Source organism: Dama dama, chromosome 11 (genome assembly GCF_033118175.1).
Source record: "Dama dama isolate Ldn47 chromosome 11, ASM3311817v1, whole genome shotgun sequence".
Classification (NCBI taxonomy): Eukaryota; Metazoa; Chordata; class Mammalia; order Artiodactyla; family Cervidae; genus Dama; species Dama dama.
The window spans coordinates 8062142-8089064 of NC_083691.1; the positions used below are offsets into that span (position 1 = coordinate 8062142).

Genomic DNA, 26923 nt, shown 5'->3' on the forward strand with positions numbered 1-26923 from the left:
CGAGATCCCACATGCTGCAACTAAAGAGTTCAAAGATCCCGCATGCCACAGTGAAGATCCTGTATGCTAAGACACAGCAAAGCCAAATAAATAAATATTTAAAAAATCAATAAGAAAAACTTAAAGACATTTGTTTTTGGAGAATAGCCTTCTAGTTATCTTTTTGTAGGCTGCATTTAGTATGTATGTATATATAGAGACATATAAATATCTTACATTTTTACATATAATTTATATTTTACATATAAGTATTTATATGTATCCAACATATAAATGTTGGAGAAGATTCTTGAGAATCCCTTTGCAAGGAGATCAAGCCAGTTAATCCTAAAGGAAATCAAGCCTGAATATTCGTTGGAAGGACTGACGCTGAAGCTGAAGCTCCAATACTTTGACCACATGATGTGAAGAGTCAACTCATTAGAAAATACCCTGATGCTGGGAAAGATTGAAGTCAGGAAGAGAAGGGGACGACAGAGGATGAGATGGTTGGATGGCATCATCGACTCAATGGACATGAGTTTGCATACGCTCCGGGAAATGGTGAAGGACAGGAAAGCCTGGCATGTTGCAGTCAATAGGGTCACAGAGTTGGACAAAACTGAGCAACTGAACAACAACAAATGTATCCTATAGTTGGTGGTGGTTTAGTTGCTCAGTCTTGTCTGACTCTTGTGACGCCATGGACTATAGCCCACCAGGCTCCTCTGTCCATGGGATTCTCCAGGCAAGAATACTGCAGTGGGTTGCCATTTCCTTCTCCAGGGGATCTTCCCAACCCAGGAATCAAACCTGAGTCTCCTGCCTTGTAGGCAGTTTCTTTACCGACTGAGCTACAAGGGAAAACCCTCCAACAGTTAAATGGGGCATATTTTGTGGCAAGCACTGTTTTAAGCACTTTACACAGACTTTCAATATCCCTCTGAGGTAAGTACAAGTATTCCCATTTTACAGATGAAGAAACTGAGGCATCAGGTTAAGTGAATTGCTTGGTGTCACACAGTAAATAGCACAGGAAGGACTTGAACCTAGATTTCCTGGACCCAGAAACACTGATCTTAATCAGAATATTATAATATTCCTCTCTCTAGAAATATATTTTTTAAAATAAAAATCCAGATCACATTGTAGTCCAGATCAGCAACCATTCTCCCTCACTGTTTCTAATGACTGCTCCACTGTATGCCACTGCTGCCTAATTTATTTAACCAGTTGGATGGGAAGGATTTGGACGGGCAGAAGTGTCTAACAGAGAACAGGGCTGTTAGTGGGGGTGGGGGTGGGTGGGGAGGTGGACTAAATAATGACCCCCAAATATATCCAGGACCTAGTCCCTGGAACCTGGGAACATTACCTTATGTGGCAAAGAGACTCTGCGGATGTGATTAAATTAATGATTTTGGGATGGAGAGATTTTCCTGGATTACCCAGCTAGGCCCTAAATGTAATCACAGTCTGCTTGTAAGAGGGAGGCGGAGGGAGCTTTGAGTAAAGAGATGTGAGAACAGAAGTGAGGCTGGAATGACGCCAGGAAGAGGTCACAAGCCAAGGAGAGCAGCCGGTCTCCAGAGGCCGGAAGAGGCAAGAAATGAATTCTCCTTGAGAGCCTCCGGAAGGAAGCAGCCCTGTGGGATACCTAGATTTCAGTCCATTGAGATTGATTTTGGACTTCCGGCCTCTAGAACTACTGGGAATAAATATGTGCTGTTTTAAGATGCCACGTTTATGGCGATTTGTAACAGCAGTCTTTTGTTGTTGTTCAGTTGCTGTGTCCAACACTCTGCACCCCACAGACTGCAGCATGCCAAGCTCCTCCGTCCTTCAACATCTTCCAGAGTTTGCTTAAACTCATGTCCATTGAGTTGGTGATGCTATCGGTTAGAGGGGTGTATGTTCCTCGGTTCTGTCTCGTCACGACAAAGACTTGGAGTGACAGACATTAAAGCCCTCGGGGCGTCACAGCTCTCGGGTCTTGGACAGACCGTGTTATAGCTCTTAGACAAATCAGTGTTACAGCTCTGTGTTACAGCTCTGTTTTATTTAGATATTAGCAGGAAAATCCATCCTCGAGGCTTGAGGGCATGCTGACCCAAAGACGCGAAGAGAAGAGAGTGGGAGAGCGTGCCAGCGAGCAGGGCAGGGAGAGGGAGACCCCCGGCCCTTTGGCTCCTCTTTTTATATGTTATTTTTCTCCCCCTAGGCCTGCCCTATGAAAATTGGGCTAGCCAGGAGTATTGTTTGTTCTACCTAAGGTCCTCACTCCGGTCCTTGGACCTTCCTTTGTTCTAGTTTTGTGGGCTTTTCCCTTCCTTATCTTTTAGTCACCACCATTCTGGACTCCTGTTTCCTATTCTAACTACCTAACACATCCGACCATCACATCCTCTGCTGCCCCCTTCTCCTTTTGCCTTCAGTCTTTCCCAGCATCAGGGTCTTTTCCAATGAGTTGGCTCTTTGCATCAGGTGGCCCAAATATTGGAGCTTTAGCATCAGTCCTTCCAATGAATATTCAGAGTTGATTCCCTCTAGGATTGAGTGGTTTGATCTCTTGCAGTCCAGGGGACTCTCAAGAGTCTTCTCCAGCACCACAATTGCAAAGCATTTATTTTTTGACACTCAGCCTTCTTTAAGTTCTAACTCTCTTGTACATGACTACTAGAAAAACCATAGTATTGACTATATGGACCTTTGTCAGCAAAGTGATGTCTCTGCTTTTGAATACACTGTCTAGATTTGTCATAGCTTTTCTTCCAAGGAGGAAGTGTCCTATTAATTTCCTGGCTGCACTCACCGTTTGCAGTGATTTTGGAGCCTAGGAAAATAAAATCTGTCATTAGGACACTAATACAAATGGTACAGACCAGTATAGTCAGGGAAGAGAACCGGCTACGGGGAGCCAAGTACCAGAGGCAAGTCCCTGGCTCTGTGTCAGTTTCCTTCTCCATAAAATGCGGGGCAGGGGTTGGGCTCTTTGGTGCAGTCAGGGGCCTCCACCAACCTGGCCGGTGTGGGTGGAGCCAGCTCAGCGCCTTCACAGCTGCTGTGGAGAGATAGTCGTTCCTCCTGGGCCACAGGGACCATGCTGAGTGGCGATAGCAAAAGGCCCAGAGAGACCATTCCTTTGTACTCCCCATGCCCCTCCTCCGGCGCCAACCTCTGTGTTATGGAAACTGAGCTGGGGAGGCCTGGGGGCCTGGGGCAGCCCTCTGGCCCGCCTCTGGCCTCAGTTTCCTCATTCTTGGTTGCTCCCTGCCCTCCTGCATCGCTGCCCTCCCACCGCCTTCTTCCCATCCAGCTCTGGCAGCCTCTCCAGCTCCTCTGACCGGGCTCCTGCTTCCTCGCTGGCCCTGGGCGGCAGAGACCAAGGTCCACGCCTGGGCAGTGGGGCCCGGCATGCAGCCTGTTCCTCCTCTCACCCTTCCCCTACATTCCAGTCTGCTCGGACTGGTGAGACGGGGCCTGGGGGGAGAACAGGGCCTGGGGCTTCAGAGTCAGCAAAGCTGGTTTGAATCTTGGTTCAACCTATGCCCTTTAAAAGGGAAAAAGAATATATGTATGTTTTGGCCGAGTCGTGGCTTGCAGGATCTTTGTTTCCTGACTAGGGATTGAACCCTGGGCCCTCCACATTGAGAGTGCAGAGCCATAACCCCTGGACTACCACGGAATTCCCAACATTTGCCCTTTGGATGAATCTGGCATTCCTCCTGGCCCTGAGCTGTAAGGCAAATACCGTGCCCATCTTTCTCATGAGGAAACTGAAGCTCAGAGAGGCATGAAACTTGCCTAAGATCACACTGCCAGGTGCCAGGATTCAGGCACAGCCCTGCCTCACTTTCCCCCAGCTCTCTGGGGCCTCCTGGCCAGGACAGCAGCCAGGGACCAGGTGTGTCACCTACCTGAGGCCAGGCAAGGAGCCCCTGCCCCTCAGTGAAGTTCCCCACAGGTGGGTCGTGGCGTGGTCCAGGCTGCCAGGTCTGGTGTGGGGGCAGGGGCCAACCGTATCTTCACCCCCAGGCACACAGCCAGAGTGGGTTGCTCTGATCTGCTTCAGGGTCTTGTCACCTGTTCCCAGTGAGGCCCTGGGCAAGCCCCTGCCCCTTCCAGGGTCTTAGTTTCCACCTCTGTAAAATGGGGACATAGCGGCAGCAGCCTTTGTTCCCTGTGTGCCCTTTGGGGACTGAGATGAAAGGGTCTCGCTCCAGGAAGGAAGCGCACAGAACATGGGCCAGGTCCCCCCACCCTCTCACCCCCCAGAGCCAGAGATCCCAAGCTTCCTCAGAGGCAGAGAGTGAGGGGAAGCGGGGAAGGAGTGGAATGAAAAAGCACTTAGGGGAAATTACTCGGTGTTTGGAATCCAGGATGGTGCCGGGGCACTGCAAGTGTTTAAGGACTGACCATTTCCATTTCCTGTCTCGTTTCAACTTCCCAACAGCCCTCCCAAGGCACGTCTGGAGGTCAGAGGTCTGGAGTGTGTCTCACTGGGCTAAAGTCAAGGTCGTCCTCAGGGCAGCGTTCCTTCTGGAGGTTTTCTGAGAAACTCGACCTTGCCTTTTCCAGTTTCTAGAGGCCACAGGAGTCTGACACGGGGCTCCTTCCTCCATCTTCAAAGCAAGCGGCCCCGTCCATTCTCCCTGGCTTTCTCCCTGCCTTCCTCTCCCACAAGGAAGCATCTTGTGATCTTGGGTTCACTTGGATAATCCAGGCTACTCTCTCTCTCCCTGTTTGAAGGTCAGCTGATTGGCAAACTTAATTCCATCTGTTACCTTAATTAGCCTTTGTTTGCCTTGCCACCTAATGCACTGGTTCTGGGGATTAGGACTGAATGTCTTTGGGAGGAGATGTAATTCTGCCTCCTATACATGGGGTTTATCCAATGACTTAACTACTCGTTAGGCCTGTAGTGGGTGCCGGGCACCTACTGGGAACAGCATATGAGAAAGTCGATCCTCTAGTTGATGGTGAGAAATACGAGGAAGAAAAACAAATGGGGTGGGGAATGAGCTGTGGAGGGAACAGGGCTGCCCCCGTAAGCAAGGTGGCCAGGGAAAGCCTCCGTGAGAAGGTGACATGTGATTGAAGACTGGATGGAGGGGACTCCCCGGGGGGTCAGGTGGCTGAGACTCTGTGGCTCTTAAAGCAAGGGCGCTGGGTTTGATTTCTGGTCAGGGAACTAGCTCTCACATGCTGCAACTAAAAGATCCTCTGTGCTGCAACTAAGACCTGAGGCAGCCAACCAAATAATTAATAAGATTGGAAGGAGGGAGGAGGGAACAAAGGAGGCAACCATAGGAAGGTTGGCTTGGTGACCAACACTGTCAACTGCCTCCCAAAACTAACTTCTGTGCTGGAGAAGCCGTTCTCCCAGCGAGTGGAACCGAGCACCTGGGAACCTGGGACCCAGCCACCAGCCCAAGGGGAAGCCTGGATGGGGTGGCTGGGGGGACCCAGTGGTGGGGAAAAGGTTTATGCCTGTTGCCCTGGTAATAAGCTGACGCAAGTGGCGTGTTACTTTCCTAGCTGTAACAAATCACCCTGAACTTGGATGGAAAACAATAGAATTGAACTCTCTCACAGTGCGAGGCCAGAAGCCAGAAATCCTAGTGCTGGCAGGTTTGGTTCCTCCCGGAGGGTCCAAGGGAGAAAGCGTGGCCGCCTCTCCCCTCGCCTCAGGCGGCTGCCTGCAACCCTTGGTGTCTGATGTGTAGGTTCATCACGCCAACCTCTGCCTCTGTTGCCACGTGGCCTGCTCCCTACGTGGTGCTCTCTTCCGTGTCCAGATTTCCCTCTTCTATAAGGACACCAGTCCTTGAACTTGGGGCCCACCCTCACCCAGGATGACCCCATCTTGATCACTTCTCCAAAAACCCTGTCTCCAAATTAAGCGGCATCTGAAGTTCCCAAAGGACATGGATTTGGGGGGTGTGGAGTGGTCCCTGTTGAACCCAGCAGAAGTGGCATATGTATTTCACACACGGGGCACACTCTTGTGCCCCCTTACGGCCTCTGAAAGCCAGAGCCCCCTGGCACGTTCCCAAAGCTGCTTCATAGTATGCCCCCCCCACCCCACCCCTACCAGTGGCACCCAGGGCGTTGGGGGACTGGGGTGTGGAGTTATTTAATGAACACTTCTTTGCACTGGGCATGGTTTTAGGTGTTGGAGGTACGGCTGCAAACATTCCGTTTCCACAAAGCAAAATAAAGTGTTGGGGGGCCCTCCAGAGGGACGGGGAGGAACCAACTCTGTGGCTGGAGAAGGGCAGCCAAGCAAGGTTGAGAGGAAGAGTCAGGAGGGGCTTCCGGCTGCATTGAGGGATCAGCTCTGCCCTAGATAGGCTGAAGCAGGTGAGAGCCGAGGAAGGACCTCCAGATGCAGCAACCCCTGGGGCACTGGCGACCTGTCAGAGCACCCCAAAGCCAACAAACATCCATTCTAAAGATGGAGTGCCTTGAGAAGCCTTGGGAGCTGCTCTGAGTAGGGGAGGGGAAGTTTTCTCATGTCCTCTGATGAGACAAATGGATTTGTACTCTAACACATGGGCTTCCCTGGTGGTTCAGTGGTAAAAATCCGCCTGCCAGGGCAGGAGATGCAGGTTCGATCCCTGGTCCAGGAAGATCCCCTGATGGAAATGCCAACCTATTCCAGTATTCTTGCCTGAAGAATCCCATGGACAAAGGAGCCTGGCGGGCTACAGTCCATGGGGTCGCAGACAGTCGGACACGACTGAAGGGACTTGAGTGACACAACATTCTAATGTGCAAACAGCCCCGTGCCACCCAGGCCCAGGTTAGAAAAACCACGACTCCGTCATCAGCTCTGAAACTTTATTAGAAGGCTGTTTTAAATGACAATTCTTTCTTAATTTGCTTTGTCACCAATTCCAGTTACAACTCTATTTGTATATAACAGTAATTTTTGCATTGATCTTTGCATCCTGTTTGAATTGTCCTCATCAGGCCATTCTGGTGAATAGAAGTGTGACCGTGCACGTGCACGGTGACCAGCATAAGTGAGCGGGGCAGCAGGTGGGGGGTGGTGGCCGGGACAGAGGGAGCCCGCTGCACACGGGGTGGCGGGGGGAGCTGGTGGCCTTCTGCTCTGGCCCTCACCCCCAAACTCACAGTGATAGGTACCTCATTGCCCTATCCTTCAAAAAGCGGGGAATAAAGAAATCCCTCCCCAGTCCGAGAAATGATTTGGACTTCATCTTCACGGGGTGGGAGTTTCCCTCCCTCTTCCCGCCCTTTGATCAAACCCTCAGCTCCTAAGGCTTCCTAGGTGCTGCCCCCCGCCCCCGCCTCCTGACCTGCCAACGGCCCGTCTCTCTCTGGTCAGGGCCTTTCTGCCTTCTTTGCCTTTCTTCTGTCACCAGTTCTGAGAGGAATTTCTTTGGACAGGCACAAGGGTCACGCCCACGGCCCCCTGCTTCCTCTCCCCACCCCACCTCACAGGGGCTGGGAAGGTACACTCCACCAGGAACATAAATATGAATAAAAAATGAACTTGAAAATGACAGGCTATTAATTAAACAAATCTATAAAAATAGTTAGGACGTAACTCTGTTCAAATAAATACAAAATAAATAGGCTCCAAGCAGTGTGACACATTGCATCTGCGGAATGTGAAGTGGTCCCATTTGGCCCCCGGGGGGATCGGATGCGAGTCCCCAGGGGCGTCAGAAACAGACTTTAATGCGGTCAGCCAAGCCATCGGCTTGGTCTTCCTTCTGGAAGACTAGAACCTGCACGTTTGTTCAGCTTCTTTCTGAACAAAACCCTTCTTCCAACAATACGTAATTATTAAGGCCTTGAACACCTTTTCCTTCTCTCGCCAGGGCGTGCAGACGCGGGGCAGACATGGCCCTTCCCGCTTTGACACGATGCCCGCTGCCCTCATGCCAGCGGGGCAGAGGGACTTGGTTCTGAGCTGGTGCCAGTCCTGACAGAGTCTGGGCCCAGCTCAGAGCCTCATGAGCCCCCGCCAGCGGCAGGGAACAGAGGCCCTCTGGGTTCCAGGACCTGTGAAGCCATGCGCCAGGATGCCAGGCAGCCTGGCCCCCTGTCATGCACACGTGCATCCAGGTGCCCGCCTGCTGGGCAGCTCGGGAGCCAGACTCCTCCCTCTTCCCTGCACCAGCCAGCCAGCGGCAGGGTGGCCGGTCGGGAAGCCGGGCTTAGGTTTCAGGTACAACTATCCTTCCCCACGGACTGAGGGGAGAGGAGCAGCGTGGGGAGAGGGCCGGGGGCCTCCTCCTACCATTGAAAACAGCAGCGAGGAAGGAAGTGAGGGGGGCCCCCCGGGGAAGACGCTCAGCAGGCCAGAAGACGGCCGGCGCCAATGGTCCGGCTGCGAGGATGCGACGGGAGGATGAAGCCGGCCTCCCAGCCCTGCTCTTCGGCAGGCGCCCCTGGGCAGCGCTCACCCCCATGCGCTCGAGCCCATGTCCTGCTGAGCCCTGGGCCCTGAGGAACACTCACAGGTCCTCCCTGGAATGGACATGCGGGTCAGCCGGGGTCAGCGGGACGCACCCGGTGGGCCTGCCAGCTCTGTCCCCCCCATTTGCAGGCACACCCCAGGGTTTTCACAGCTTGGCTTCAGTCAGCGTAGTGTTGGTACATTCACAGAATGAGATGGCTACACATCCCAGGGCTGGGAGCCCAGGATCAGCGAGTCCACGCAGGCGGCTGGCCCCCTCGCCCGTCACCGCGACTGCACGCCCAGGGTGATCTTCAGGTTCTCGTACACCACATAGCTGATGCTCACGGCTGGGATCACCTTCATGAAGTTGGGGGCCAGCCCCCGGTACAGGCCAAAGGCCCCCTCGGTCCGCAGAATCTGTTTGAAGAGGCTGCTCATGGTCACCTCCGGAGCACCCTCCATGGAGGCTGCAGTGAGAGAGGCCACCCGTCAGGAGCCTTTCGCCGGCTCCTCCCTGCATCCCAACCTGCCCCCGGGGGAGACAGGGCCCTGGGGGCCGCCCGGCCTTACCTTGGGCCTGCATCCGGGTCCTGACCAGGGCCAGTGGGTAGCTGGCCAGCTGGCCACAGGTGCTGGACATGGTGCCACAGGCCAGGAGCACAAACACTCCAGGGTCTGCACTGTTCACTGCATAGCGCTGCAGCCAGGCATTCTTGAGCGTCTGCAAGGGTACAGGGGGTGGGGATGAATTGAAGTGCCTGCAGGCCCCAGGAGGGAAAAGCCTGAGAGACAGTGAGGGACTGGGGGGTGGGGGGGCTTGGGGGTTGGGGGCAGATATCGGATCCACACAGGAGGTGCTGCCCAGTCACACGGATGGGATCCGCAAGGCCACAGTAACCCAACTCGCTTGGCCTGGGCTGGCCCCGGGGGCTGGCTGTGCTCCTGACTGGCCTGCCCTTTGTTTCTGCTGTCACTGGGGATTCCCGGGTAGGATGGGGAGCGGGGTGGGGTGAGGGAGGAGGAAGGGGCAGCAACCCCCTCCTCTCCTCAGAGAGCCGGACCCCTGTGCTCTGGAGCCTGCACGGGCCTGGGGAGCCCCCAGGGCATCGCGCTCTCCAGATCTATAGGCCAAGCCCCTGGGGTACAGAACCTGGGGGCTGCCAGGGGCAGGCAGTGTGACAGGAGACCCCTTGCAAGGGACAGAGGAATCTGGAAGGAGACAATGGCGGGGAGGGGGCTGGGGAGGGATGATACTTGGCCAGGAGGGAGTTTCTGAATCTCTCCTGCTGCTCAAGGGGCCTGAGTCCTCCAGGGCGCCTCACCTCATAGACAGCCAGGTCTATGCCAGCGTAGGGGATGATGCCCAGCATGTTGGGGACGTAGCCTTTGTAGAAGGCAGCCATGCCCTCTCGGGCCAGGATCTTCCTGGCACAGTCCAGCATGCCTGAGTACTGGCCTGTCTTGCGCAGGGCCATCCGGGTCTTCAGGACCTGCAGAGCCCAGGGAGGTGATGGAAGCGTGAGCAGGGCCCACTCTACCTGCCCACCCCCACACGAGCTGCCCGCCCTGGCACCGACGTGGCCCTCACCTCCATCGGGTAGATGCTGCTCTGGGCGATGGCCCCTGCCAAGGACCCTGCCACAAGCCTCTCGTGAATCCTCAGCGTCTCCTGGTCACTCCCAATGAGACGTTTGATCTGGAATAAGGAGCCAACAAACTGAAACTCCCCTGCCGGAGACCAGCACACCTGCTGCTGCCCCGCCCGTCCGCCTGGGGCCGATCAGGTTTAACCCAGACCTGGTGTCCCTGGGACTTTTGATGCTGCCCAGAGAAGGCAGACATTGGCCCCCAGTGGAACGGGCTAGTGGGGCAGTGCGGGGGTCAGACCCAGGCCTCTCCAACCCCTGCCTGGCCCAGCTGTCCCTCAGGTACAAGGCCTGGCTCTGGGTTCCAGGGAATCAGCAGGGCAGGGACCTTGTCCCAGGGGGCGCTCAGGGTGCAGCTGCCAAGGGACAACTCTCCCTGGAGAGCCGGGTCCTCACCTGCTCGTAGGCCATGAATTTGATGGCCGACTCGGGGGCGATTTTGAGGACATTGATGCCGTTGCCCCGCCATAGTGATCTGGCTCCTCCTTCTCGAATCATCTGGGTGAACCCACCCACGATGCACATGTTGTTGCTGCGGGAGGCGTGGACCTGGGGAGGGAAGGACAAGAGGTCGGGAGGAGCCACAGGGAACCACCGTCATCTGACCAAGATCCAAGATGGAAGGTAGGCAGGCAAGGCTCTGCCCTCTCGTGCCTGAGACCGACTCAGCGCCCTGAGAGTCAAATGTGGCTGTGGGTCAAACCAGACTTTCTACTGTGCACCCAACGTTTATATGCCAACACCATGCTAAACACCTCTTACACCTCCATGAGGACTACTTAAAAAAAAAAATTGAACTTTTTTACTATGGAAAAATTTTCAAGCATATATAAAAGTACAGAGTAGCTTCCATGAACCCATAATAAGGTTCAACCAGCATCAGACCAGCCAATCTATGTGCCCCCTACCCATGACCCCTCCTCTCCTACTCCCACTAACTGAATGCATTCCCAGTCTTAGTCATTTCGTCCAAGGACAGCCTTTCATCTCTATAGCATTCCTGGGGATTTGGGGAAGAAAAACAAACTGACGAGGCAATTGGTTCGAGCCTCTTAGTTTCCAGAGGAATAGAAGACCTGGGAGTGAAGGGAAGTGCTCCCGGTCACCCAGATGGGAGGGTGGGGGGTGGGGCCCCGGACTGGGTCCCAGGCCCAGAGCTCCTCTGCCCAAACCACTCCATCTCCCTGGTCTGGCACCTTCTTCTGTCCATAGGCCTTGAACCAGGGCAGGGAAAGGCTGACGCCTTTTCTGAGCAGGGTCCTTGGCATTGAAAAATGCCAGAACACCAGCCAGGGAACAAGGGGGTGACTGGCCACTGTTCAGATGACACTGAAGTCCCATGGTGTGTCCTCAGACAGGTCGATTTCACAACCCTGCCCCTGACGTGGGTTCAGCTTATCTCTGCCCTGTGGACTTGGAATCGGGCACTCGGCCAGGGGACTAGTGTCTGGGCCAGGTGAGGATCAGCTTGCACAGCCCCCCATGCAGTGGTCTACATAAGATGTACATAAGGCGATAGGTTCCTGCCATACCCCAGTTCTCACTGGGGTCAGCTGCCCATATTACGGCCCTGTAATGTGACTCTCAGCTTAAGAGACTCGGATAAAATTAGATCAGCAATGTGCAAAAGGTCACCTGGGCCAGGATCTAATGTCACCCTGGTCTAAGCAATAACTCCAATCTGATTTACTGAGTTAGAAAGGTATGAGCCCAGAGCAGGGCCCCAGGCAAGGGTAGGGAAGCCAACCGACCAAAGAACCCCAAGGAGGAAACGGGTGGCTCAGGGCCCGTCTTGCTGCGTACATACCTGCATGAGCACCTTGAGTCTGTCCAGGGGGGCTGTGCAGGTTCTCGAAACGGCTCCCGCCCCACCGCCGGCCACCAGGTGCCTCCACCACATCCCTGTCTGCCTCTCCTCCACCGTGAACTCATCGGGGACTGTCAGATTCTCACCCACATCAAAGATCTGTGAGGAAAGCCAGCACCAATAAATCAAGCAGGCTCCCAAAGCTTGTGGCTGAACTACCGGCCGACAGCTAGGTCCACTGCCTTCCACTGTCTAAAATGGAACTACCACCATTCTGCACCCCCCCGCCCAACTCTGTGGAGGTGGCAAAGCTCTGAGCCATCTGTGGCCTTGAAGAGAGAGGCTGAGGTTAGGGTCTGAAAGCAGAGCTGGAAAAATGCAGGTACAAAACCAGGAGGACGGCCTGTCCAGATGCCACCAGGGGCTCCTGCAAGAACAGCTTACAAAGGCATTTCAGCTGAGGATTGCCAGGCTGGCTGTGCTCAAAGGATCAAGTCAGGGGTAAAAATTCTTCTGAAACACGATGTGTAACCAGGGTAAAAATCCTTCTGAAACCCGAAGAGTAACCGGATCGCGCCGGCAGAGCATTATGCAAGGCTTCTGCAAACACGAGGGCTGTGCTGCCTGAGAGGCGCCTTCTCCCCTAGGGCAGTGGGCAGAGCCAGCTCTGCTCCGAGCCCGGGGGGTGCAGGCCCAACCTGAGGAGCAGTCGGCTCCTACCCGTGGGGTGTCCACTTAATTTCACCCCACAAAGATGCCAGGCGTCCCCTGAAGGCACCGAGGGAGACGGAGGAGGAGGGGTGCCTGTGGCCTCCCCTCTTAGAGCTGGTGGCCTGGGATGGTGATAGGACTGCGACCAGGGGGCACTCAGCAAGGAGCAGCAGAAAGGGATGCTTGTGCATGGAGGGAGCACGCGGGCAGGGGGGTCAACGGGGCCACCACCAGGGAGGGTGCCCTGTGTTTCTGATCAGAGGTGAAAGAGCTATGTGTGTGTGGCAGTGGGGAGGTATTATTTTGCCATGACACAAAAACTGCGGTGGCAGACGGGGAAGACACTTAACAGCTCGGCTATTTGATCTTTACCAGGCAGCTCCCACTGCCTCCCAGGAGGCTTTGCGAAAACCAGAGGGCTCAGTGAGAGGGGTGAACCCTGAAGATCGGGGAGCAATGGGGGCGACAGGAGGGCACCCTTTCTGGCAGAGGGAACCCCGTGTTTGGGGAATGGGTGGGGCCATTCAGGCTGGCTGGCACGTGGGAGGTGGAGGGAGCACCTGGAGGGCTGGCAGAGGAGTAAATAGCCCTGCTGCTGAGAAGGGGGCAGGCCAGGAATCCCCAGCAGGATGGGGGCTGATGCTGGGCAGACGGGACCCTCTGCGGGGAGAAGGAGAGACCGCCTTCCGGCCCCGGGAGGCGAGACTCACCGTGGAGTGCTTCCAGTAGAGGATGATCTCAGGGATGTTCTCCACGGGGTGCAGGAGGTGATAGTCTCGCCACTCATGCCAGTCGATGGTCATCGTGCCGTTTTTGTCCATGCTGCAAGACACATGCACGGTCACCCACGTGGACGCAGGCCCCATCTGTCAGCCGCAACTCCCCCCCCACCCCGAACCTCCAGGGGAGCCAAGGGCAGGCGCGTGGCCACCAGGAAACCACAGAAGGCACCCCTGCCCCAGAGGAGAAGGGGCCAGGTGGCTCCACACCCCACTTGGCACAGACACAGGGATGTAATGGCCCACGAGCACCCCGATTTGATCAGGCACAGCAGTCAAGGAGGCAGGAGGAGGTCCCCAGGGTGACACGGATACTTACTAGGTGACAGGGCCCCAGAAGTGGCCCGTTCGTATTCTGACAGACAGACACAAGGAGGATGCAGAGGAGAGAGGAGAAACAACACAAATAAGTGCTCTGAGCGGAGGTTAGTGAGGCAAGCACACGGCACAGCATGGCGTGAGGATGCGCGCTGCAGGTGAGGGGAGCGAGGGCCAGGGGCTGCCATCCCTACCAGCCTGCCAGCCGGCTTTGGGCCCCCCGGGACTTAAGGAGGCTGGGGAGGATAGGAAGTGACTGCAGGGCTGCTCTGGTGGGAGCTCCCAGCCCCTAGGACCACCATTTGCCTGGGGCTGACTTTCGGGGCAGTGCATCTGAGTGTGAAGTTAAGAGGAAGTTCCCCTCACTGGAGGGTGGCCCTGTGAGCCCTGCTGCTCCCTGCACGACCAGGCAAAGAAGGGTGTTCCTTGCTCGCCTTTCACCTACTGAAATCTCCCCACTAGTCTTTTCTCTTCCAGGGTGGCTGGAGTCGGGCACCCTGCCAGGGGATTTGCAATTCTTCCACTGGGAGCTGACCTGGACCCTGGGGAGTGGCTGGCCTCTGGGAGGGGTTACTTATTCATCCCTTTCAACCACCAGGAGCCAAAGTTCATGGAAACAGGGTTAATACAATGAATGGCACCGCGGAGCGAGTCCAAGAATCTTTCTTTCGTCACACTTTTGTTAAAGCAAACTCAGGGGCTGGTTACGCATGCACTCACCTCTTGAGGATTTTCTCTGCCTGCTGCTCAGATATCTTGACCCCCAGGTCCCGCAAGGACTGCATGATCTCCTGGGCGTCGATCCGCCCTGGAACAACAAAGGCCATGAACCTGTGGCCAGCCTGGCACAGAGGCCCAGGACTGCCGGGCAGCTGCTGGCCCTGGGGACAATGCTCACCATCATTCTTTTTGTCCAAACTCTTGAACACCAGCCTCAGTTTCTTCTCATGATCTTGGAGATAATGGACGAACTCTTCGAAGTCTAGCTGCCCATCGAGGTCTTTGTCGCCAGCTTGTACAATTTTCTAGAAAAGAAAAGAAAGGTTTTGTCCCTGGGCTCAAACACCAGCTTCTCCTGTGTGGTGCCCCGTCCTCAGGGAAACAACTGCTCATCCATGAGGTGGCCCGGTGACCTGAGACACTTCCCCTCCTCCACTCCCAGGGTCACTGCCTGGATGCCCGAGGGCCGGCCAGAAGCCAGCCGAGAGCCCGCCATGTTTCCCTCACGATCAACAAAAGAAAAAAATCAGTCCCCGAGAGAAGCCCTTTAGACAGAGTCTTTCTGGTTTCACTAGGTTAGTTGCCCGGCTCCCTGTCACTGGAGCCAGGCCTCAGCCCCACATGCCCTCTGCCCACATGCGGGGTGGCCCTGGAGCTCTAGATTTCAGCAGAAACGCTGCAGCTTGCACTTTTACCTTAAAAGTGGCACTGGCCCAAGAACAGTTGGGGGCGACCTGGGTAAAGGTACAGGGCAGAGCTGGCCCCTGCCAATGCCTGCTTGGTGGAGACACTGTCAGAGAGAACTATGGAGGATGGGGAAATGCTACGACCCACAGGAACTATTTTTGGGCCTGTGCTCGAAGGCACTGTCTCAGATCTCGGGGGAGCCAGATGCTGTAACCAACCTCAGCTTCCTAACCAGGCGCTGGAAAGCAAGGCAGCTTGACTCAGGAATAGTTCGGTAACCCAGGGGTCTTTAAGAGACCCTCTCCTTGGCAATGAGGGTCCAGAAATCGGCACCTGCGCTTAGAGACGAGCTTGGTTCAAGCAGCTGCAGTCCGTTTTGGATGCTCAGCAACTGGAAGTTCTCCACAAAAGCACAAGAACTTGGCTTGTGCCCCAGGTCCTGCTAAACGCTTTACCTTGAGTAACCTGATGAATCCTTGCAAATAGCTCTAAGAGGTGGGGGGGCTAGCATTTCCCTCACTTTTCAGAAAAGGAAACAGAAATTCTGGGAGGCTAAGTAATTTATCCAAGGTCATGCAGCTACGGAAGTGGTAGGTGGCATTCAAGCCAGGCCTGTTGGATTCCAGTCACCTCCCTATTGAGAGCCTGCTGCCATTGTAAAGGTTAATCTCAAGAAGGTGGGGAACACACATGAGTCACTCCAAGCCCAGCAACACCCCAAAACTAGGACTGAAAAATCTCCTAAGGAAAATGGGTATAGTCTTCTTGTGTTGCCCAATTCTCTCAGCAAGAAACACATCCTCTATCTACAAACCAATATGGGTTTCAAAGTCTCCTGAGCCAGTGGGTTTGGAAACTGACAGGTCATTGGCTAGCTGGTCCTCTCCAGATACTGTCACTTAACATGATCCAAAGATCAGCTGGGGGGTGTGACTGGAATGTGAGACAGATGCTGGTACATGTTCCATCAGCTCTCTGGACTCGGGTTAACCTCCTGCAGACATGTCTGCTCTCCATCAAGAATGACACAGATTACGTACAGGTAGTCATCCTAGCTTTATGAGAGGAGTGGAAGTAGGACCTGCATGTCATTCAGGGAGGAGGCGAACGCAAGGAACAAAGCTCGCTGGAATCTGCGCTGCTCTGGCACCAATGTGATCCATGTGCTTTGTTGGGGTGGGTGCCGGGGTACAGACAACCCAAGGACATGCTCACGCAGCTGGTTTCAAAACAGTCTAAACCCTTGCTTCTACCCTAGTCCGGTCTCCTTCCTCGGATCAGCACGTCATCAACCCCTGCACACCCTCTGACCTCCACTGCCACCATGAGAACCTGGGGACAGCGAGGGGTCCAATGACCAGCGAAGCTGGGGTGTCCCTGTAGGAGGAGGCCACCCTCTCAGACGCTGTAGCTGTTTCCCTGTATTTAAAATGGTAATGATCTCCGCTGCCTCCAGCTCCAAACAGACCTCCTAGGAAGGTCCCCTCACCCCTGCCCATTGGTCTGTTTCACCCAGAGCACAGCCCTGTCACCTCCAGCCTCCTCAGCCACAGTTCCAACTCCTGTGCCTCCAACGAGGGGCCTCTCCCCTCCCCCTCTCTGCCCCCCAGCTCAGAGAAAGACCCCTGCAGCAGCCAGACCGTGCCCTCACTTTCTGGTTCTGCACTGCCCCGCACCCACTCTCCGCAAGAAAATTCCTTTCCCTCTTCCACAAGTGCCTCCCCTATAATTCCAGCCTCCCCTGGAAGTCACATGAGAGCCAGTCTCTCCCGTGACGCAGCCCTGTAGCCGGCTATAGCCACGTGCCCGCTGGGGAAAAACTGGCACGGCTGGAAATCGAGGGAGCCGGAGGCATGGGACCCTCTACTAGCTCCGGCCTTCACTGAGTCAATGCTGATGAAATGCCTGGCCGGCCTGCCTCCTGCGTCCCGGTACAGACCTGCTTCCACTGGCGGTAGGTGGAGAACTCCTGGGAGGGGATAAAGACGCTGAGTTTGAAGATGGACTTTAGCTCGGCAGGAAGCCCCTTGGACTCGAAGTACTGGAACTCGGTCTGGGCCTCCCCGATGAGGGGCACATAGAGGCATAGGCAGAGCATGCTGGCGGGAGCTGCTTCTGGCGGCGTGGACGCCGGGAATGCTGCCTGGCCCCGGCGACTTGCACAAGATATGCAGGGGCGCAGCCGTCATTGGCTGCCTCAGCCCTGCCCTTAGGCTTAATTGAAAAAAAAAAAAAGCCTGCTCACTGTACTTCCAGCCAACAGCCAATGAGCACACAGCCCCGCGAGGAGGCGGGCACTGTCTGGGTGCCAAGGGATAAAGATCAGGACTGACGTCACCCACTCCCCGGTTAACCCTTTCGAGACAGGCACCGGCGCATTCGGCCCTGCCCCCCCAAACAAACCTTCACCCACCGGCTGCCAACCCCTCCAAACAAACAGCCTTTGGCCTGTTTTTTTTTTCCACAAGGTCCCCAAACGCGTCACACAATACAGTAGTTTCTCCCCTTAGTAAATCATTCCCAGCAGAAAAATTAGTGGAGGCAGAGATTGAATCAGGGCTCACTGAATGGGTCCAGTTTAGCTGTGAGAGTAGAAAGTCAGGGGCGGCAGGGAGATTCTGGGAGGGGTCCCGTGGGATTGTAGGGGGGCTCATTCATCTGTCCTGGAGCTCCTCCTGAGCTGGCTGGCTCCAGGGACCTTTCTTTCCCAGGCCACCTTGCACACGATCACCCCTTCTCCTGTAGGTTTTGCCTGGAGACCCCGCCAAGTGTGGAAAGGCTGACGTGGGGGGGGGGGGGGGGGCAGGAAGAGGACACCCTAGGCCAAGGTCATTGTGCTGGGGGGACGTCTCAGCAGCACCAATCTAGGGTCAGCCTGAGCCTCACTCAGGACCCATGGAAGTAGTTTTCAGAGTCCACGTTCACTGAGAACACTCCAAAGTTTAGCGGATTGGAGCTTTTCAGCTTAGAACCGTGCTACTCAATACAGAAGTTTTTCAATTTTATTTTCATTAATTTATTTCTGGCTGCACCACAACATGTGGGATCTTAAGTTCCCCAATCAGGGATGGAACCTTTGTCTCCAATGCAGGGGGTCTTAACCACTGGACCACCAAGGAAGTCCTCAATTTTAAATAAATCAAAATGAAACTAAAAATTCATTTCCTGGGTCGCATGGCTTGACAGTCATATGTATTCACTGAGCATTTCCATCATCACAGAAAGTTCTACTGAACAACACTGTCCTAGAACATCCCTTTTAGGTAAGGATGAGGAAAAAAAAATCTCAGGTCCTGGAGAGTCAAGATCTGATCTTTATTTAAGAGCCACCCTGCCACCTCCACCTTGTCCCTTCGCACGGAAGGTGTCAGATTCGTGCTGCAGAGGAAGAGCCCACGTCACAGAGATGAAAAAGGAATCCGTCTCGCCTTGTTCCATCTACAGTGCGCCACTTCCTAATATAGACAAAACCTCACTACCAGGATGGGTTAAAAACGGATTTTTCTCATTTGCTGACCCACAAAAGTGAAAGGAACTTCTTAAATTCACTAAAAAGCTTTTTGTTAAGATCTTGAAAAAGGTTCTGAAAAGAAGATGCCGATGCTTATGTACATCATTATAAAACAGATTTTAGTAACTTATATGATGGGGTTGGCTAAAAAGTTCGTTTGGTTTTCCTGTGAGAGGCTACAGAAAAACCCCAAAGAACTTTTTGGCTGACCCTTCTAAAAGAGATCTGAGGGTAAGTCTGTAAAAACAGGTCTCGGGCTGTTTTATCCATCCACTTGGGTGGATCCGATGAGGTACTCAGAGGCAGCTCAGGATTATTTGGGCAAGAGCCTGCTCAGCCTCCACCTAAATCCAAGTCACTCAGCTGTCTGTTAAGCCACCCAATGCAGAATGTTCTACTTTAGGGCTATTTTAACATACATCTTATCTCTACTGTTGGGGTCCCCGAAGGCAGGGCCATTGTACCTCCTTGTCTGGAATGAGCCTTTGCCTTGATCACAGAAGGTGCCTGATAGAAGTAGTTTCTGAATGAATGAATCATACTTGGCAGGGCTCTAAGACCCCAAGGAACAAACATGACCATTCTCAATGAAGACCTTAGGTTTGGTTTCCCAAGCATCTGCAAATAAAGAGTCTTCAGTCTACCTCAACAAGATACTCTATCATTACTTTTATTTTAAAGGAAGTTCACATTTATAAATAAAAGAGCTGAACTTTAACTGCTGATCTTCCTTTTTTAAAATTATTCATGTGTGCTTCTGAAATGAAAACAAATTACACAGAACTGTTGAAGTGTCTCATTTCAATGACTGTAATCCTTCCAATACAAAATGGCAAATATTTTGACTGAATGAATAAGTTGTTCAATTGGAGATGTTCATTTTCTACGAAACTATGTTTTTCAAATAATGGTGGTAAACATAACTGTACCATTGAGGGCTTTTTTTTTTTTTGAACCACTGAGTTTTATGACATATTTACAAACCTGAAAAGAGATTTGAAAACAAAGCCAAATGAAAGTGAAATCAATATTCAACATATAAGGAATGATCTATATGTAACCTTATTGTATATTTTCCAAATCTCCTGTAAATGTATATTTTCATAATTTAAAAAATAAATTAAAACAGCATTATCAAACAAGGGCAACCATCTTCTACAACAAACAGAATGGAATCTTTCTGATCATAACAGAGCTCATCATTCTACAGACCAATGGTACCACCAGGGTCAGAAATGTTCTCTGAAAAGTTCTACATGTGCTTGTCAAGATGTGATCTTAACAATGCTTATTTTAATTCTATTCCAATGTTATTCTTAAAAAGGAGCTCCAACGTATTTCTGTTTTGCAATCGTGTTTGCGTCCAACACAATGTCGTCACTGGAAAACGGTAAAATGGCGTTTGCTTATTTATTTAAACCATCCACCCCCCTGAGTTGCACAGGTCATGCAGAGTTCTTCTGTCACACAGAAATGGCAACTTTCCAGTTGAGACCTTCAGGCACCTGGAGTTCCAGGGCAAACATTCTCTCCCTGGGACGACAGACACTGGGCACCAGAGGGGCCCTGGGGTGACCTCTTAATCTCTGAGATGAAGAATCAGACCAGGAGAGGCCACCTGGTTTGCTCAGGCCCCAGAGCCAGCTGGCGGCGGGGCTGAGGCTCACCCGGGGCCCATCTCTTGTTACAACGGCCACGTAAATCAGTACCCAAACCTGGCACTGCCATAAAGAGATTTTAGAATTCAGTTTCCAAACAACACTTCCTCCGCCTGACCCTGAGAATTACAATGAGCAGGACCTCACATGGGAGGTGGCAGGTGTGGGGGAGCCTTTTAGCCTTAGTTTAAAAAAAAAAAGTCACAAGAAACTCTGTTAAAGCACTGAACAATACATGAGAAATACAAATAAGGAAGAATAAAGCAGGGCTCAGGACCTGCCTGGCAGTTTGGTGGTTAGGACTGTGCTTCCACTGCGGGGGGCACGGGTTCGATCCCTGGTTGGGGCACTAAGATCCCACATGTCACATGAAAGTGAGTGTAGTCGTTCAGTTGTGTCCGATTCTTTCTAACCCCATGGACTGCAGCCTGCAGTTTTGTCCTTTGTCCATGGGATTCTCCAGGCAAGAACACAGGAGTGGGTTGCCATTCCCTTCTCCAGGGGATCTTCCCAGCCCAGGGATTGAACCAGGTCTCCTGCATTTCAGGCAGATTCTTTACCATCTGAGCCGCCATGGCAACCCACATGTCACATGCCATGGCCAAAAACACAGGTTCATAAAGCAGGATGTTTGATACCTGGTATTTGACACCAGTTCAGTTCCTGATGTTTGACACCAGCTCCAGACGTTTCTGGATCCTTTAATATAATGCGCTCTTCCCCCTCCTGCCATCTATACGTCTTCTCCGCTCTCTTTACCTGTTCTAATTTTGTGACCCAGATCCACTTTTGTCTCCTTTCTTCCAAAGTCCATAACAACTAGTTCTGGGAAATGATGACAGTCACTCCCGATCCCTGAGAATTCAGTGGTATTCCATTTCCCTTAATCTGCAGTTCCTCTCGCGAGCATCTTCTCACCTTCAGGCCTGCCAATGCCCCGACCCCACAGGCTTTCCTTGTTCTACTACTGTTTCATACCGGAGAGACAGGTGCTTCCAACAAGAGCTGGAAGACCATGAGTAAGAACAGGGCAAGCAGAGTACCTTTGGGAGTGCGGCATTAGCTCATAAAGCATTTCTGCCGCCCCCCTCCGATGACTCAGACCAAGCCCCAAATATTAATATGTGAAGGAGCCTTGCCAGCATCCGGCTACTCTAGTCCCGCCCACCCGTAAGGCTCTTAGAGCGTCATTTGCTGCTGCAGTCGCAGTGTCATTTGATGATCGGGTTGCCATGACAGCCCAGTGGAGCTGGTTTCCAATGAAACCTGCCTGCAGTTGGCAATTAGACACACAATGAGCAAAAATTCTCTGAGCTTCTGAGGAGACGGCCCCTCAGGATTGGAAAGCTTGAATGCAGCTCGGGGTACCACCCACTCCAGACTAATGGCTTTCTTCTCCAACTGCAGATCAACTGGAAGACAAAGATAAAGGGTAGAAACTGGAACAGTTCCTAGAATAAAAACTTGCAGGAACCTGACTCACCAGCGGACATATTTAAAAGAAGGAAGTGAGAATTAAACAGAGTAGCAATGCTGGGAAACTGAGAAGCCTGAGAACCAAAGTGAATGTCTCCACCAGGTTTCCACGCGGTCGCGGCAGCCTCTGCCTGAGAGAAATGGCAGAGAAACAGCGAGCCGGGCCCCACTGGCCAATGATCATAACCCTCAACCCTCCACCTTCAAGAGCAGATGCGCAGAAAAGGACGCACTGCTGAACCGCTATTCCAGCTCTTAGTTATCTGCCTTTAAAGGGTCTACACTGCCCAGGTGCGCTCTCCTGCTTTCTTCAAACCAAACCAGCTGATCCACCTCCCTCTTGGGGCTCCCCCCACCCCCAGCCAGCTGATTCACGTTCCTTTGGGGAGAAGTGCCAGTGAGGTGTGAGTCTTAGGTTCCAGCCTGCCTTGCTCCCAATTCTGTAGGTCAGGAAAGAAGCTGTTTAGAACAGAGAGTTCTAATGCCAGCCAGCCCAGGTGGCAGGGGCAGGACTGGCAAGGGATGCCAGTCAGTATGAGTCTGGGAAATGGAGCAGTTAATTATTAAAGTCAAAAGTGGGTGAATTTAAAAGGGAGCCGGCCAATCCCATAATCCCTTGACTGTAGGCAAGCAGGTCTGGAGATATAAGTTCCTTCCAACAGATAACCCTGCAGCCATTTCCAAGCTCCTCTAAAATGATCCAAAGGTAGAGAGCGACACCTGTCAGCCTCAGGCACAGTACAGACGCTCAGACCCCTGCCGCCAGTGGTTGAGCACAGACTAAGGATTTGTTTTCTCATTGTAACCACGGCAAAAGTTGTGGCATCAGAAGTCCCTCCTGGGACTTCCCTAGTGGCCCAGTGGCTAAGACTTCATGCTCCCAATGTAGGAGGCCTGGGTTCGATCCCTGGTCAGGGAAATAGATCCCACATACCTCAACTGAAGATCCTGCATGCCACAACTAAGCCCCAGGGCAGGCAAAGAAATAAATTAAAAAAAAAAAAAAAAAAAAAGGTCCCTTCCACTGAGCAAAGGAACAGTGAACATCTGTTTCCTAAGTGCAGCAATCCAACCCAGCAGAACCTTTTCTGGGCTCTACAGTCTGCCACACATAGGGCAGACTCTCCTTCCTTTTCCCAGTAGATTTTTACCTTGAGAAATGAGAAAAGATTCAGACTAACCAAGGCTTGGGAGGTGAACGAGGCATTGCTACCGCGGGTGGGAGAAATCACAGCCAAGCAGCCTTGTTGGTTCTAATCCTGAACCGAACCAGACCAGTCCTGGCGGCTTTCTTAAGCGAAGGCGAGGCAGGAGAGGGCAAAGTTCCAGGTAGACCAGAGTGAAATCTCACCTCTGCCGTTCCTTTATTGTTTAATCCTGGGCAAATTACTTAACCTTCCTCCACCTCAGTTTCCTCATCTGTGAAATGGGGATGCCACCACTTACCCTGGCTCTTGAGGGGATCAGATGACATAACCCACACTCAGGGCGTGAGATGGATGGAAGACCCCCGCACTCAGCATACCTGAGGACCCCAGAGGACCACCGTCCTCTGCTCTCTGAGCCTCCAGCCTCAACTCTGCCCCACTGCTCCCCTCCTCCCCAACGGAAAGGTAAGACGGGTCTCCTCTGCCCACCAAGGCAGAAGGTCTGACCTTCGGGATAAAGGACAGGCTGGTCCTCCCTAGTTCCTGGCACCTGGGTTCACCTTTGAAGGTTCGCTCTGTGGCCCCCTTGAGATCCGTCCTCCCTGAGCTGTTTAAAATGCTAATACCTAAGACACACTGTAACTGTCTCTTCCTTTCAAATGACTTTCTGGGGCTACAGTGACACATCCTAGGGTATATCTCCCATTGCATTCCACCTTTCTTCTTCAAATGGCCACTGAAGTGGTCACATAAGGTAATCAAGCTGGTGCAGCAGCCACAGGAAGACTGGACTAAAGTTGGGCTTCTTTATTGTCTAACACTTCTCCCCAGGCCCCTGGTACCACACGGATTCACCCGTAAGTTTTTTCTTCCTGCCCCACGCTCCAGCTTTCTCCAGGCCAGCCCCTCACCTAGGAGGTCCTCTCGACAGTGCCGTTACCTTAGGAAATTGCTCTGCAGGTCCAACCACCAGCAAGATGGTGGGTCTCTTTTCCGTGGCCTCAGTCCTTCCGTCCTGCTTCCCCAAAAAGCTTGGCATCTGGTCTCTCCGAGCCGGGGCCGGGGTGCCTCTGACTTCATTCCCGCTGCCCTCTCTGGAGCCTTGGCACCCGGCTCTGGGGAAAAAGCTCGACAGAAAATGCCACAGCATCTGAAACATCCCAGCTTGCTCCCCACGTCGCCTCCAGTGACTGCTCACTTTTGAGGGCTGTGGCCACCACACTGAAGGTCTCTGGCTACACAGCTGCTTGGATGACTAGCCTGGGGAGCTGGGAGGGCTGGCAACTCTGCCTGCCGTGGCTGCTTCCTGCCTTCTCACTGCTGTTGTGCCTGGCCTGCGAAGCAGCTCACTCTGAGAGCCCCGTCGGGGGGTTGCTGGCCACGAGAGAGCCGCTGGAGCTTCTTCCAATAAAAACTCACTTTTGCAGGTGGATTGTGATCAAAGGTTTGGCTTTTTGGCAAAAAAAAAAAAAGAAAGAAAGAAAGATAAGGCGGATGGCCCGACAGACCTCTCCCGAGGCAGAAGCCAACTTCTAGCTCCCGATCATTCAGCTCGTCCTCTCTGAACTAAGGAGCAGCATCACGCCGGCGAGCACCCGAGCATCTAAGCCTGCATTCTCACTGCAGCAGGGCGCGGCCAATCACCTCTGCCGACACTACCGGGTTCATTATCCCCCCAGCAACGTCCCTCCAATCACAGCCCGCTGATTCCCCGCATGCGGCCGGCAGTTCTGCAGGGAGGTGCCCGCAGCAACCTCCAGAGGGGCTTCCAGTGGCCCGGAATCCACATGGAGAAGCTTCCTCCTCTCCAACTGGCGGCTTCCGGGATGACACTCCCCCTCAAGTTTAACACGATCAAGAGATCCTGGCAACACTTCCTAAGACATCCGGCAACCCTTCCCCTTGTTCAGTTATCCCATTCTCTGCGCCCTATCACGGTCGTTTCTCCTCTGCGGTGCCCTCTACACGGTGAGCTGCCTGGGGACAGGGATCAAGTCACAGATCTTTCCAGCCCTCGAACCCAGGACCAGGCATAGGTGAAGGCTGTGGACTCAACTGAGCAATCATGAATAGAAGCGAATTAATCCTTGGTCATTTGTTTCTTCATTTACTAGCAGACAAACTGCAGTGTCATGTCATCTCTTGAAAAGGCAACTCTCTGATAGGGTGTTCATAACCATTATTTTTAAAACAAACACAGCATGGAAAAAGTTTAATAGACTGTATTGGGGAAACATATCCTGATGCGCTGTTACAAGAGTGTGAACCAGCGCAGTCTTGCTGGAGGGCAATTTAGTCACTGTTACCAGCATATCAAAAGCACAGACCCTCTGACAGCAACTCCACTTTCAGTGAATTAACCTGCAGATATGTTTGCACATGTGGGATATCACATATACATATGTTGACATATATGGGATGCATACATGTGATAAAATGTAAGGATATTTTTTGCAGCCTGATTTACAATAGCACAGGTTACGTACAGGAGAATGCAGGTTCAATCCCTGGGTCGAGAAGGTCCCCTGGAGAAGGAAATGGCAACCCACTCCAGTATTCTTGCCTGGATAACGCCATGGACAGCGGAGCCTGGCGGCCTATGGTCCATGGGGTTGCAAAGAGTCCGACACAACTGAGTGACTGAACACAAATGGAAACAATTTAAAGTTCTTTAAAAGGGGAGCAGGTCTAAATTAATGCACATCCACACAATGGAGCCCTAGGCAGCTGTCAAAAAGAGTACAGCAGGGACTTCCCTGAGGGTCCAGTGGTTAAGACTTCACCTTCCAGCGCAGGGGATGTGGGTTCGATCCCTGGTTGGGGAGCTAGGATCCCACATGCCTCACAGCCAAAAAACCAAACATAAAACAGAAGCAATATTGTAACAGATTCAATAAAGACTTTAAAAATGGTCTACCTCAACCCCCCTCCCCCCCAAAAAAATAGTAAGGCAGCACTATATCTACAATTATGGAACGACTTGAAAATATCTTGTTAGATGAAAAGAGCAACATGCAGAAGGAAGGGGATAGTATGCCACTGTTTATTTCTACGCTTGCATATATGAAGACTCTCCCTGGAAGGACATACTAAAATTGAAGAGATGGTCTGGGGTGGGGATGGCGGGGACTTGGGAGTTTGAGGGGAGAAAGGTAGACGGGAGATTTATTTTTACTGAGTATCCTCTTATACCTTGTGAAACCAGATCATGAGCATGTATGACCAGGCACGCATGTGTGCATATATACAGCTGTTATTTAAAAAGAAAACACAAAAAGGGAAAGCAAGACTGCCATGCTTGTTTGAGAGCGAAGGAGCCCACGGCAGTTGCCCTTTTACTGGATACACACACAACTTTACCTAGAAGGAGTTCTGTGTGTTGATTAAATGTCTGGTATTTGGAGCCAGACCCCAGGTTCAAATCCTGGCTATCACTTCCTGGCTGTGTGATCTGGGTCAAGCTACTTTACCTCTCTGAGGCTTTAACAGCCTCATGTGCAAAATGGGGACAGTAACAGGACTGTACTGTTACTTCATAGAGTTGGTTGAAGACTTAGTTAAATAATGCATGAAAGCTCTTAGAACAGTACATAATTAGCTATTTTTATCTAGAAAATGACTGTGAGTTCATAGAACTAAATAGTTTTACTACAAAAGAAGGGCCAGTCTAGGGTAAAAATCCCTAAATAAAGAATCCACTACTAAAAATTAATCCTTTTTTTTTTTTAAGGCAGTGAAAATCTGGTGAATTGGGGCAGCTGGTGATCTTTTCGGCCCTCATCTACAAATAAAAGAGAAATCCCGTATTCAGTAAGTAACTGGTTTTTCCTTTAATGGACTCCTCTGTACCACAGAACTAAGCTATGAACTCACAGTGGGTTCCAGCCAAGATGGAGTAACAGGAACCAATTCATGTTCCTCACTATAACAACTAAATGTACAGACAAAACGTGAGACGATGGTTTTCAAGACATTGGGCAACGAAGGACAGGACGCCTTCGATTTCTAAATAAATGAGACCAATTGCCCAGGTTTCCTGCTTAGAG

The 26923-nt window shown here is 52.4% G+C and overlaps 1 protein-coding gene across 4 annotated transcripts in view; it reads right to left on the reverse strand.

Moving 5' to 3' along the window:
- Nucleotides 1-6814: 6814 nt before the first annotated feature.
- The window catches only part of SLC25A25 (solute carrier family 25 member 25), a 33467-nt gene continuing 13358 nt past the window's right edge, over nt 6815-26923 (reverse strand). Inside the window, exons 1-10 of one of the 4 annotated variants that reach the window (XM_061154558.1) lie at nt 23818-24235; nt 14576-14702; nt 14398-14485; nt 13291-13402; nt 11870-12028; nt 10459-10611; nt 10005-10112; nt 9739-9906; nt 8987-9137; nt 6815-8883 (exon numbers count right to left, since the gene is read on the reverse strand). In XM_061154558.1, coding sequence (XP_061010541.1) covers nt 8699-8883; nt 8987-9137; nt 9739-9906; nt 10005-10112; nt 10459-10611; nt 11870-12028; nt 13291-13402; nt 14398-14485; nt 14576-14702; nt 23818-24036 — 1470 coding nt within the window. In that variant the 5' untranslated portion in view covers nt 24037-24235 and the 3' untranslated portion in view covers nt 6815-8698. Of the gene's footprint in view, nt 8884-8986; nt 9138-9738; nt 9907-10004; nt 10113-10458; nt 10612-11869; nt 12029-13290; nt 13403-13678; nt 13708-14397; nt 14486-14575; nt 14703-17023; nt 17237-23817; nt 24236-26923 lie in introns of those variants that run through there. The other 3 variants (XM_061154555.1, XM_061154554.1, XM_061154557.1) reach the window with 3 other exon arrangements.